Raw genomic sequence first — 13,637 nt, forward strand, 5'->3', positions numbered from 1 at the left:
TCTAAAGAAATCTAACTAAAATTACTACTCTCTTTCAATCAAGTTCCCCTCCTCCTCACCTTTGCCATTTTAGGGTTACCATTCTCTTTCATTAATTGCCAATACTAAAAAAATCTTTTTTTACCCTCTCTGCTTTTCAATATGTTCTGAAGAAATATAAGATGCGCATGGACCGAAACACAGGAATCATTGAAATGATTATGGAGAAGCTTCAGGATGAAGATGAGGGAACATATACCTTCCAAATACAAGATGGGAAAGCAACCAACAAGTCTACTCTTGTTCTTATAGGCGATGGTAAGAATTTCTCCATATCTTTCTTTGCCCTCAGGTTTTCCTACTTTCTTCATCAAAAATATCCCACAATATAAAGGCAACCAATCATATATCAATGGAAGAGAGAGAGAGAGAGAGAGAGAGAGAGAGAGAGAGAGAGAGAGAGAGAGAGAGAGAGAGAGAGAGAGAGAGAATATACATTCATGCTTTCCATAAGGAGGTCATTAAATCCATAGTTCTGTCTCTAGGCAAGACTGAACTTTAAAAGTATCACAATGAAAATAGTAGTTTATTTCTAAAATTACCAGAGGACACTTATACAACCTCCTGTGGTAAGAGACCAAGTGTTTTCCAACCCAACTTTGACATTTCCACTATGTTATGACTGATACTTATTGCAAACAAACTAAATAGAGAGAATTTAAAATTCTTTACATACTGGTGTATCTGCCTCAAAAGGGAATGAGTTCTCCCTTTCTTGGAATTTTTCAGACAGAGTCTGGATGGACCCCCATTTGTCACATTTATTATAGTGCTGGTTTTTTTCATGGAACACTTGGACTGGGTAGCCACCAAAGTCTATTCCAACCTTGAATTCTGTGATTATGTGATAAACTTCAATCTTTCAAAGGATCTACAATTCCATTGGCATGCTCATGTCCCCAGTGTTAATCATCACCATTCCATATATCTGTATATCTCATATATGTTGTAGCCAGAAAATTTCATCACTTGATGGTAATTCTTCTGGTAATGAGCCTCTTTTCATTTAGTCAAGTTACTAAACAGACTATTGAACCCTTTCTATATCAATGGAACTGCCCAAATTTGTATTGTGCTAGTTTGGATCTGAGAACCCAGGCCATGTTGATATCAATGTAAAGTGTAACATATATGAAAATACATTCATAATAATTGCATCTAGATAATGATAATCCAGTTAATGTAGGCAGGCATGAAAAAAGAAAACCTTTGGAATGGAACATTTATGATAAACAAGGAAAGGAGGGGACTTTATTTTTTTTTTAAACACTTCCCTTCTGTCTTAGAATCAATATTGTTTACTGGTTCTAAAGCAGAAGAACTCTAAGGGCTAGACAATGGGGATTAAAGTGACTTGCCCAAGGTCATACAGCTAGGAAGTATCTGAGGCCATATTTGAACTCAGGACCTCCCTTCTCTAGGTCTGGCTCCCAATCCACATTTAATTGCCCCCAAGGTGAAAACATAAATTAATGGCATTCTCTACATCTTGTGATCAATTTTATCTCAAAAATGTTTTGTATTTTGTTCCTAGTCTATAAAAACCTTCAGAAAGAAGCTGAATTCCAGAGGCAAGAATGGATCAGGAAACAAGGTAAAAGTAGAGAGTAGGAAAAGAAGTCTATCTCTTTGAATTCTAAGTAGATGTAGGCATAAATTACTTTTAGAACAAATAAAGTACAAACTTTTTTGCAAGTAATGTGAAATAAATATTATAATACAGGACACATTTGAAAAACCTATTTGTAATATTGCTAGATGAAAAATAAAAATGTTCTAATTCTAAATAAGTCACCTTAAGAAAAAAATGAAATTAGTTTTGCTCTTGTGATAACCATGTCATGGCTGACATAATTTTTATAGGACCTCATTTTGCTGAATATCTCAGCTGGGAAGTGACTGGTGAATGCAATGTGCTGTTGAAATGCAAGGTAAGAGACATCTGAATTTTTATACAAGATGCCGAGGAAACAAATATAAAGACAGGAGATGAAAATTAGATCAATATGTTTCTCTTTTTAGTATATATACACTGTTGAATGACATTTAGTCTCTTAGGCAATATCAAAATGTTTCAAATATGATCCCATAAAGCTGTCAAGAGGAAAAAAAAACATTAGTTATTTCCCCAAACTTTCATTATAGCTAGGTTCATCATTTTCAGTTCCTGGGGGTCTTGTGTCGGCTTAGTGGCAGAACTATTCTGGAATTGTCTCTGCTACAATTTGCAGTTAAACATATCACTTGTGGTCTGCTTACATAATGTTGTAATAGACTGCTAGTCATGCCATGGAGACAGGAGGGATGGCTCTGGAACAGCTGAGCTGATGTGCCTACACACTGATAGTGAACAGTTTTGCATTTAGAGGGCTGAGTATTGTTGCTTTGGTAGGTAGGTACAATAGCTAACCTATTGTCAAAAAATAATAACATTGCCTATTGTCCTATAAAAATAAATGGATCTGCAGATCAATGAGACATAGTCATTAAACATGTTCCTCCAAATATTCATTTAGCATTTACTACATACAAAATTTTGTGCTAAGAAGAAAGAAGGGGGAGATGGCCCCTAACTTCACAGAGACCACAGCAGTGACAAGCTATGGCATACATGAATAGTATTTTGCCCCATAGTTAGGAGACCTACGCTCATCCAAAACTACAAAACTATTAATCAATCAATCAGTATTTATTAAGCAACTATTATGTGCCAGGCACCTAAGTCCTAAGTGATACAAAAAGAAGCAAAAGACAAGGGATTATCTGATGTCAGAGAGACTGGCATAGATTTATTTGAGATTAGTTGCCACTTGAAGTAGTTGTGCTAGAAGATGTAAGTGCATCATCACATGTAAATATATTTGTATTCTCAGAGAATTTATGTCAGAAATCATCAATATAATTTTTGTCACAGAGAGAAAGGTCAGTGAATGAATGGATATGTAGGTATCATCATCATCACCATTGCAATCCCTTTTGTCTAGAAAGAATATTTACAATTTGGAGTTGGTTTTAGGAGCCATCAGTCTTGTATTTTGCATTATAAAATTAGCATATAGCAGCTTATCCCTTTATCCCATGCTCCTTTGGAGTAAGTCTCATTGTCAAAAATCCTCTTTTTGCCATTTCAAAGCTCTCCCTTAGCAAAAATGTTCTAGAAAGAGCAAAACAGAAGGATCACTCTACTAAGACACCACAATGAGCAGAGGACACTAGATTGTAGTGATAATAATATAGAATAAGAATAAGATAAGAACTGCCAGTGTCATAGAGACAATGCACTGACAAGCTGGTCTCCTGGCAAAGCCTACTTTACAGAAGAGAAGATCAGAAAACAAGGGAGAGGTCAATCTTGTCAGTGGGCAAAGCGATGATGATGATGATTTACATATATATCAATAATACAATATATAATATAAAGATATAAACACAGAGAGTATATAACATGCACATGTGTGAATATCATATATAGTTTATTACATGCATATATTTGAATATCATATATAGTGTATAACATATGCATGTGTTTGAATATACAAAAAAGAAGGAACTGTTAGAGGACTTACGTAGAAATCCATAGTATAGAAATGTTAAACAAGCCCACAGTCTTCTATGAGTTTAAGCAAATGAAACAGCCTCATAAAAGAGACTAACCCACATTTTTATGAGGAAGATTCCTAGAAAGTTTTGGGTGAAGTTAGAGGATAGCAGACATGGTTGCCAACATACCCGAATATGGGTCAATGTTGTTAATGTCAGAGTCCTAATCTATCCATGACAGTAAAATGTGTTTCATGAGAATCACATTCATTTTAAAAGCAGTTACATGATTGTGGTTTCTTCTAGGTGACTAATATTTTTAAATAGATTTTTTATTGTGATCTTTTGTTTCTTTATCACTTAGGCTTTCCACAGTATCCCTCCCATTCCCCCTCCCAAAGAGATTTTTTAAAAGAAAGGGAAAAAATCAGAAAAATAATATATTAAAAAAATTGGATGTTATATATGCAATTTTCCAGACCTGTAGATCCCCATTCTCTCCCTACCACCACCACACACCTCCATAAAGGAATGAGGGGAGGTATGTCTTTGAGGTATTTGAAGTCAAGTTCTTTTCCAACATTCTTTGATTTTGGGATTTGTGTGTGTGTGTGTGTGTGTGTGTGTGTGTGTGTATTTATCATTTACTTTGATACAGTCTTTGCAGATTTTTTCATGACTCCCCTTTACTTCACTTTTTACATGTAAATGTTTCCATGCTGCTCTGTATTCTTCATGTTAGTCATTTATCATCATAGAATACTACTCCATTACATTCATATACTCCAATTTGGTTAACTAAATTCACTAATATCTACTTTATTTCCAGTTCTTTGCTACCACAAAGATTTCTACTATAAATATTTCATTGACTGTGAGGCTTTCCTTTTTGTTGATAATATACTAGGGGTATATACCTAACAGAGGAATCTCTGGGGAAAAGAATATGACTATCTTAGCCACCTAATTTATTTGTATAATACCAAACTGTTTTCCAGAATGGTTGTACTCATTTGCAGCACCACTAACTAAGCATTATTGTGCCTATCATTCCACAGCCCCTCCAACACTGACTATTTCCATCCTTCTGTCATCTTTCCTAGGTGGCCAATATTAAGAAGGAAACACATATTGTATGGTACAAAGATGAGAGGGAGATAACAGTGGATGAAAAGCATGACTTTAAAGATGGTATATGTACTCTGCTTATAACGGAGGTAGGTAATTCTCACAAATATACAGTTTAATCTGTTGTATATAGTTGATAAAGAAATACTAATTCCCCCAGAGCAGGCTCTCTTTTTCATCACAAAGCTAAATGGAAGAGGTATAGCTAGACAACAGTACTCTGAAAAAGAACTGGTGATTTAGAAAACAGCAAGCTGAGTATGAATCAATGGTATGATCTTAGGTTGCATTAAGAGAGATGTGTATTCAAATAAGAAGGTATTCTGTACTCTACCTTCTACTTAAACCATATCTGGACTATTGTGCTCATTTCTGGGCACCACTTTTAACATCTTTTAACAATTAGTAAATGAATAAATTTACTGTGTCCATTATATGCTAGACTCTGCCCTGTGAATATAAAAAGGGGGGGGGAGACAGTTCTTGCCCTCAAAGAACTCACAATCTAATAGAAATGGATAAATAACACTCAGAGGGGGTCAACTAGTATGTCAAAGATCCCCCAGGTTATCCAATATGAGAAGTGGTAGAATCAACTGGAGATATTTAGCCTAGAAAAGAGAAGATAGGAAACATAAAGTTTGAAGAGTTTTCAGGTAGAAGAGGGGTTAGACTTGCTAGCTTCCTTCAGCTCAGGAGGATGATCAATAGTCAAAAGCTAAAAAGAGGTTGAGGAGAAGGAAGACTGAGAAAAGGACATTGGTTTGGCGACTAAGATCATTGGTAATTTTGGAGAGAACAATTTTGATGAAATGAGGAATCAGAAAGTAGATTGTAAAGGATTAAAGAGAGAGAATGAAAGGAGGAAAGGTGGAGGCATCTATTGCAGATGATCTTTTCATGGAATTTAGACACAGGGCAGAAGACAGAATAATAGTGGGAACTGAAGGATCAAGTAAGGATTTATTTCAAGATGAGGAAGACATAGACATGTTTGTAGGCAGGAGGGAAAGAGTCAGAAGAAAGGGAGAGACTGAAAATGAGTAGGGATGGAAATCAAAAGATGGAAAGGAATCGGGTTACTTGATCATAGAGAGGAGGTAACTTTGATAAGTAAGACCACTTCATCATGTGAGTCAAGAGTAAAGGAGGAGATTGTGGCAAAAGGCATATGAGTGATATGATAGGAGGAAGAGAGGACATATTTGTTCATAGTAAATGGCCTCAATTTCTTCTGTAAAATATGAGGGAATGGGATTGCTTGAGAGGAGTTAACCTAGGTAATGAGTAAGGCCACTTTGTGTGAAATAGGGGTGAAAGAGGAGAAAGTAGCAAAAGGTATCTGAGTTAAAGGACATGAGAAGGAGGTGCAAAGAAAGAGCTCATGGCAAAGGAATGTTACAAGGGAATCACTTTAAAAGACTGATATATATTAATTTAAGGTCGCCAAGGAATCAGCTATGTAATTCCTAAATGAAAACTTAAGTCAGCCGTCAATCTTTTATGGAGTTTAATTACAATAGGAGGAAGTAATTAGAGATAGAGAGAGAGAAAAGGGAGAGAAGGAAATAGGGCTTAAATACCCCTTCTGTTTAGGCTGGGCCAAAAGGCCCAAGCCCTTAGATAGCTGGGGCAAAGAAAAGAGATCAGTCCCTATTACTCACGTGACCAAAATGGAGAAACAGTCTCAGAGGCCCCCACCTTCAGCTTCCTTCAGAGCAAGCTTCTCAGAGCCCACACGAACCACACCGACCAACTACTCAACCACCTCTCTTCTTCAGACCCTCCTATCTTTTAGGAAACCATCCAAGTTCCTCCCCTCAGTTCTCCCATCTACCAATCACTGTTCATCAATTTCCCTGTGCCAATGGAGGCTCTAGCTTAACCCAGGACCGCCCAGAGGTTTCTGGCTTTTGCACATGTCTGTTGAAGGTCATATTTTCAAATGATTAAATCTTTGCTCCTTTGCTACAGCCCTTTCTAAATCCTGTTAACCTGAGTAGGGTAGAGATTGGAATAATTAAATTTTGATCTAGGCTGCAGCCCTTACTCAATCCTGTTAGGACTGAATAGGGTGGAGATTGATTCCAAGTATCTCCATTGCATCAATTCTAAAATCAATCATGATTCAAAGAAATTCCTGTTCTATGCTTAAGCATAGGTCAAAGTCCTTTCCATTGTTCAGCAAAAGGTTTCTGTCCTAAAGTAATCTTAAGAAGGGAAGAGAAGGAACCTCCCATGCCAATGGGGTTCCCATTCCAATAGACTATCAGTAAGAAATTTTCCAAGTATGAAATATCCCAATGGTGAAATTTCCAACATTTATAAGTCAATTTTTATGTAAAATATGAAATAAGGTTCTCAGCTGAGGGAATAGAGGGGAGGAGAAGCCATACAATTTTGAGGAGAAATGAAAAGAAACTGCTGCTATTTCCATAGCAGTGGGGAAATAAGGCAGAATTAATAAGAATTGCCTAGCAGCTTTGAGGGCCCAGTTGAGACTGGTAACAAATTTGTAGTGGACTTAGTCAGAATGGTTACATGATTTTCTCTATCTTCTTTCAGAATTATGTGTGTAGGAATAATGTTGGGGAATGATGGAGTGATTCAAGGCTGATATTTGGGTGGGAGAAATTGGCAAAATGATAAGAGCTGGTGTTCAAGAGAGCACAATAGAGAGTTGAATATTTCACCAAGGGGTCAAATTGAGGAAAAGAAGAAAGAGTGACTAGTACAGGGGAGATGTCTGTGTTCTCTATGAAAAAGTGAGAAAGGTGAGGTGAGAGGCACAATTAGACTATTGATCCTATGTTTCTTTATTTGAACTTTGTCAGCTCATTCTCCCCTCCACCATACTACAAATCAAACTATTAAATATCTTTTTTCAATCTTCTTTCTGCTTAAAAAGCAATGTTTCTGAATGTCTTGAAATCTGTCTTTTAATAAATGATTGTGTACAAGCTACTTCACTTTTTAAAACCTTTTAAGTATCACAAGGATGACAAATCAAGATTGTTGATTAGGTAAATTATAATTGGAAAGTTCAGTTGTGAAATTGTCCATCTATCCCTCAGATAAATTTCTTATTTAATTTATATTTATGCCAGATTTACATTAAGTCATAGGGCCTTAAAAATTAAAACCCAATTTTTTATGTCTTCTTCTACAACATGACAAATATGGAAATGTCTTTTGGATGATAGCACATATAAAAACCATATCAAATTGCTTATTATATAAGGTATAGAGGAGGGGAGGGAGAGAATTAGGAACTCAAAATGTTAGAAAATGAATGCTAAAAATTGTTTTTACATACGATGGGGAAAAATAAAATATTATTAAAGTTAAAAAAAATTTTAGCTCAACTTTTCTTTTTAAAGCTTCTCTCAACCCCACCACAACTATCATTCATTGAGATGTATATATTTCTTCCTCCTTTCCCTTTCCCACAGTTTTCCAAGAAAGATGCTGGTTTTTATGAAGTGATACTGAAAGATGACCGAGGAAAAGACAAGAGCAGACTAAAACTTGTGGATGAAGGTCAGTGTTTCCTGCTGAGTATATTATAGTCTGGATTTAGGTTACCAGAATGATGCTTGAAGTGACATGACTCTCCATTCATAGATTTGTTTTGAATAAAAGTTCCAGCAGACAAGTTATTGTTTTATTTTACAGCCTCCCTAGAAATCAAAGATATAGTGATTGAGTCATGTTTGTTTAATAGACTAATTCCAATGATTATTTTTTTTTAAAGAATTTTCCCAGTACAAAAACTCAACAAACTGACATTTACATAGCAATATAAAATTTACAAAGAACCATATCTAAGCAAACTCATTTAATCATTTAATCTTTCCAAAAATCCTGTAAAATAGATACTTCAGGTGAGATTGTCACTATTTTATCATTGAGTAACTGAGGCTCAGAGGGGTGGGATTTAAATCCAAATATTCCTGGAATATTCATCTCTCTCTCTCTGTCTCTTTCTGTCTCTCTCCTCTCTTTCCCTTTCCCTCCCCCCTCTGTCTCTCCCTCTCCTCTCTTCCCTCTTTCTCTCTCTTTCTGTATATATATGATGATTATATATGAAATTCCAAGCTATATAGCTATTCCCTAGATAAGAAGCAAGGCCACCCAAATGCAACCCTGCTTTTCCAAGGTTCTTAGGGAGAAGGACATCATGGGTGACTATTAGTCACTTATAAACCTATAGTCATGAGAGTCCTTGGTCCAAGTCTACTTTTATAACTATGGAAAGTTCAGTTAATTTCACAATGCCTTAGTTTCCTCATGGGAATATTTGCTACATTTATGTGGCAGGATTTTTATCAGTATCAAATGAGATAATTTATATACTTTGTAATTCTTAAATTACTATTGACAATTATTAAACAAACAAAATTATAATTAATGCTTTGATTTTTTTTCATACACCAGACTTGATAAGAGAATTTCTAACAAGTAATTGGCTTAAATTTTGTCTTTGATCTCTTGGGTGGGTATGGAATGTGATGCTGGAATGGTCAAAGAGTCAAAAATTTAATCCTGGGCATGACATTTACTACCTATGCTACCTTGGGCAAATCATTTAAACTTTGTGTGCCTTGGTTTCCTCATCTATAAAATGAGGTAATTGGACCTCCAGATTTATATCTTTTATTCTTTCAGACAAGCAGGGACATTTGAAGCTAAATTTTTACATTTAATACAAACCTCAGTTTCTCCTTCTGTTGAACCTTGGTCTCTACATCTGTTTTCCCAGCTTTTAAAGACCTGATGACTGAAGTCTGCAAGACAATTGGTAAGCTTTCATTTTTGCAAAAGCTGCATGAATCACTCACTGTTCTGTTTGGTGGAAGAACTTAAATGTACATGAAATAACCTGACATCTTCTTTCAGCTTTGTCTGCCACCGAACTGAAAATCCAGAGCACAGCAGAGGGTATCAGACTATACTCTTTTGTTACTTATTACCTGGATGATCTGAAAGTGAGCTGGTCCCACAAGTAAGTAAATGGAAACCTGCCATCCATTAGGAAACTTTCTTCTCTTTAATAGAGAAAAGAAAAAATCCCAATAGTCTTCTTGGAAATAAAGATTTCTTTCAACATTCATGGCCCCAGATTGTGACATGTAAGGTTAGTGATCAGAAGCAATGAATTTGTGGCAGGCTATTCTCTTGGAAAGATTTTTCTTTAGGGAATGGATCAAGTGGACTAGATCCCAAGTTGAGGCTTCATTTGAACACAGGTCCTCTGATTCTGTCTGAACTTCAAACATAGAAACAAATTATTGAAAAATGAAGGAGTATATGATTAACAATGTAACAAATCAACATTCTTTCGTGGGCCCCAGACATCTCAAGATATGAACAAATGGTTTTATTCTTCAAGGGCCATCAAGGTGTCCTATGACTACACTATCATACTAATGAGCATTGTAGATCCTGAAGCCCACATCTCAGGAAGGTTTTAAGTTTAAAGAACAAATTTGGACTGATTCAAGTTTGAAGGCACTTATTCTAGCTTTAGCCTAACCTCCTGGTGATTACTATTATTAAAATGAATTTCCATAAAAACTTAATTTTGTACTTTAAAACTTTTCCCCATTATTACTAATTAATGATTCAATAATGAAGACTGATAAATTACAGTACTAATATTTGTTCCAGTTTTCCCACCACAAAGTTGTTAATTTAGTCAACATTTCCAGGAATCCATAATATGAGAACAAGCAGTATTCCAGCACAGAATGCTCCATTTCTTGCCTTTGTTCTGACTTTTTCTCTTAGGCTACATTTTTGGAAGTAACTGTAAGTTAAAATGGATAAAAGTAGGTCACAGAGTTTCTAGGAAGCTTATCTGTGGTATCTAGTACATTCCATTGAATGGGACTGAAGGAAGTGGTGAGGAGCAAAGAAAAGTCAAATGGATAAACTATTGAACTGATAGCTTTATGTTCTTTTCACAATAATTACCAATTGAACAAGAAAACTGGAGCAGTGTGAATGTTGTTTGAGAAAAAGGAGGTGAATCACAAACTATCAAAGTTGGGCAGAAGAGGCCAACTAGTTCAACTCATATCTAAACAATATACCCAGCCAGGGGCCATCAAGCCTTTGCTCTTACTTGGAGACATCTACTGCATGGGAATCCACAGAGTCCTATGGCAATTCAGTGCATAAAAGGGTGATTTTAATTGTTAAGAAGGTTTTTTTGGTTTTTATTCTTTATTTTTTGCTTCCTTTGGTGTTTTTTTTTGCGTCAAACCTAAATTTTCTTCTTTGCAACACACCCTTCCTGGTTCTGGTCTATGGAGCCAAATAAAACTAATTTAATCCTATATGAGAGAATTTTTAAAACTTTTCTCCAGGCTAAGTATGCCCATTTCCTTCACTTGATCTTCAAAGGGCATGATCTTAAAGCACTACACCATTCTTGTTGCCCTCTGCTGGATATTCTCCACATTAATTGTCCTTCCTAAATGTCCTTAATGTCCTTCCTAAAATGTGCCACCCAGAAATGAATGGGTACCATAATATAATAGATATGGTTTGACCATGGATAGAGGAGAGAAAACTATCAACTGATTCTGGGCTATATATATATATGAAATTCTCTCTTGGCTACCAGATCACACTACTGACTCAATAATTTAATGCACTAAAAACCCAATTTTTTTCATACACACTACTGCTTATCATATCTCTCCCATTCTATTCTTGTGAAATAGATTTTTTTCAATGCAAGTATTATACTTTACATTGACCTCTATTAAATTCTACCTTATTAGATTTGACTCAATGTTCTAAACTATCATGATACTTTTGAATAATGAACTCTGTCAGGATATTAGCTATCTCTTTTAGCTTTGTGCACTTTGAGGTTTTGGTAAACATGTCCTCTATCTACTCATTTATTCATAGGTCATTGATAAATATGTTAAACAGCATTGGCCAAACACAGATCCCAGAGGTACTCCACTGGAGACCTCCTTTCAAATTGTTATAAAACAATTAATTACTCTTTAATCTGGAAGGAAGGAAGGATGGATGGACAGATGGACGGATACAAGGAAAGACAAAAGGAAGGAAGCAAGAAAGGAAGGAAGGAAGGAAGAAAGGAACAGATTATTTATTAAGCACTTACTATGTGCCAGGCACTGCACTAAGTGCTGTTGAACCAATCTAGCCCATAGCTCTCTATCTTTTTCATCAAAGGAGCATGAGAAATCCTGTCAAATGCTTGACTATATTTTTTCTAGTAAACTTTGCTAGTATATATCAAACACTTAAATGATCATATCTAGTTCTTCAAACAAAAAGTTTCCCATTTATTTCTGGTTCCTATTAGGAACTCAGATGTGAAAGGGTTGATGTCAGTGCTTTCATAAACCATTACATTATTTTAAAACCATCAAGAGACTAAAGTGATTATCATAGGAAGCCAAGGAAAACCCGTTCTCTGAATATATTGTCCAGTCAATCAAACTCTAAGCATTTATTAAATGTTTACTCTATAGAAGGTGGCTAGATGGTTCAGTGGATTCAGAGTCAAGACTCCAATATCCTGAGCCAAAGCTAACCTACTTAAGAATTTGATGAAGATTTCTAGTTTGTCCTTTCTCTAAAGGAAGGGATTAACACATATAACTGTTTCTGTTTAAAGTCTTTCCAAGAGAGGGGACAAATAGCTGGCTCAGTGGATTGAGAGCCAGGCCTAAAAATGGAAGGTCCTGGGCTCAAATCTTCCCTCTGACACTTCTTAGGGCTGTGACCCTGTTTTTGTTATTTATTTTCCTTTGCGTGGTCTTTACTACTTGTCTTCTTTGGAACCAATACACAGTATTGATTCTAAGACAGAAGGTAAGGGTTTAAAAAAAAGTGTGGAATCTGTCCCAGGAACTGTGACAAGTGCTTGACATTCTTTAAAAAAGGCAAAAACAATCCTTGCCCTCAAGCAGCTCACATTCTCACAAGGGAGACAAACAAGCAATTATATACAAACAAGATAAATTGAAGGTAATTTTGTGCTGCCTCCCTAATTATGTGAGATATAGTCTCCTTTTATTCCTTCTCTTTTCTTTTTTAGGGCACCTCTCTACACTTCCACCTATTTCTTCCTTCCTTTAAGATCATCAAAATATGACAAAAATCTTTCCTAGGTCCTCCATTTTATTTGACTCTCTATAGGATCCCTGATGATATCACAGTTCCTAGGCCATGCTTATATCACCCCTATCCCATCTCCTGAGAATGCAAACACTTTAGGAAGTCTTTTCTAAATGCTTGCTTGGGGTTACTTTTTTGTTTTCTTTTTACTCCAGTATTTGTGTTTCAAAGTTTCCACTCAGCTCTGATTTTTTAATAATCAAGAATGCTTGCAATTTTTCATTAAAGACCTAATGTTTAACTCCTATAATTTATATTTATATTCAGTTTTCCTAAATAAGTTATTGTTGGCTGTAAGCCTATATCCTTTGCCTTCTGGAGTATCATATTCCAAATTCAATGATTTTTAAAATCATCTCTCTTTGATTTGTTTTCCAAATCAATTTTTGATATGAAATACCTTATTTTTTTTTTGCAATATTTTAACTTTGTTTAATATTCCTTGATGTCTTAGGAGTCAGATTGTTTGATCCATTCTAATTTTCATGGAGTCTCTTAATTTGGGTAGAGTTTTTTTTGTCTCCTATGCCAGGCTCATAATTCTCTTTTCAAGTCTTTCTTCCATAGTTCTCATTTCCTTTCAAATTCTATCCTTTCTGAGAAAGCTCTCACTTTCTTTTTTAATTTTTGCATCATTTTTCTTAGTTATTCTAACATCTTATGGGTAAGCTGTAGTTTTCTTTGGGACTTTGTAGTTTATTTTCTTTTGAATTTTTTCTTTTAGATTTATTTTCTTCTAGGTCTTTTTCTTGATCATTCCT

General features: G+C 35.4%; 1 protein-coding gene across 2 annotated transcripts in view; it reads left to right on the top strand.

The window, feature by feature from the left end:
* The window catches only part of MYOM1 (myomesin 1), a 181,679-nt gene that overhangs the window by 156,524 nt on the left and 11,518 nt on the right, over positions 1 to 13,637 (top strand). For both annotated transcript variants that reach the window (XM_056823747.1, XM_056823748.1), the window contains 7 exons: positions 153 to 297; positions 1,574 to 1,633; positions 1,903 to 1,970; positions 4,683 to 4,796; positions 8,160 to 8,247; positions 9,470 to 9,508; positions 9,607 to 9,712. In XM_056823747.1, the coding sequence (XP_056679725.1) occupies positions 153 to 297; positions 1,574 to 1,633; positions 1,903 to 1,970; positions 4,683 to 4,796; positions 8,160 to 8,247; positions 9,470 to 9,508; positions 9,607 to 9,712 (620 nt within the window). The remainder of the gene's footprint in view (positions 1 to 152; positions 298 to 1,573; positions 1,634 to 1,902; positions 1,971 to 4,682; positions 4,797 to 8,159; positions 8,248 to 9,469; positions 9,509 to 9,606; positions 9,713 to 13,637) is intronic.

Source organism: Monodelphis domestica, chromosome 3 (assembly GCF_027887165.1).
Source record: "Monodelphis domestica isolate mMonDom1 chromosome 3, mMonDom1.pri, whole genome shotgun sequence".
Classification (NCBI taxonomy): Eukaryota; Metazoa; Chordata; class Mammalia; order Didelphimorphia; family Didelphidae; genus Monodelphis; species Monodelphis domestica.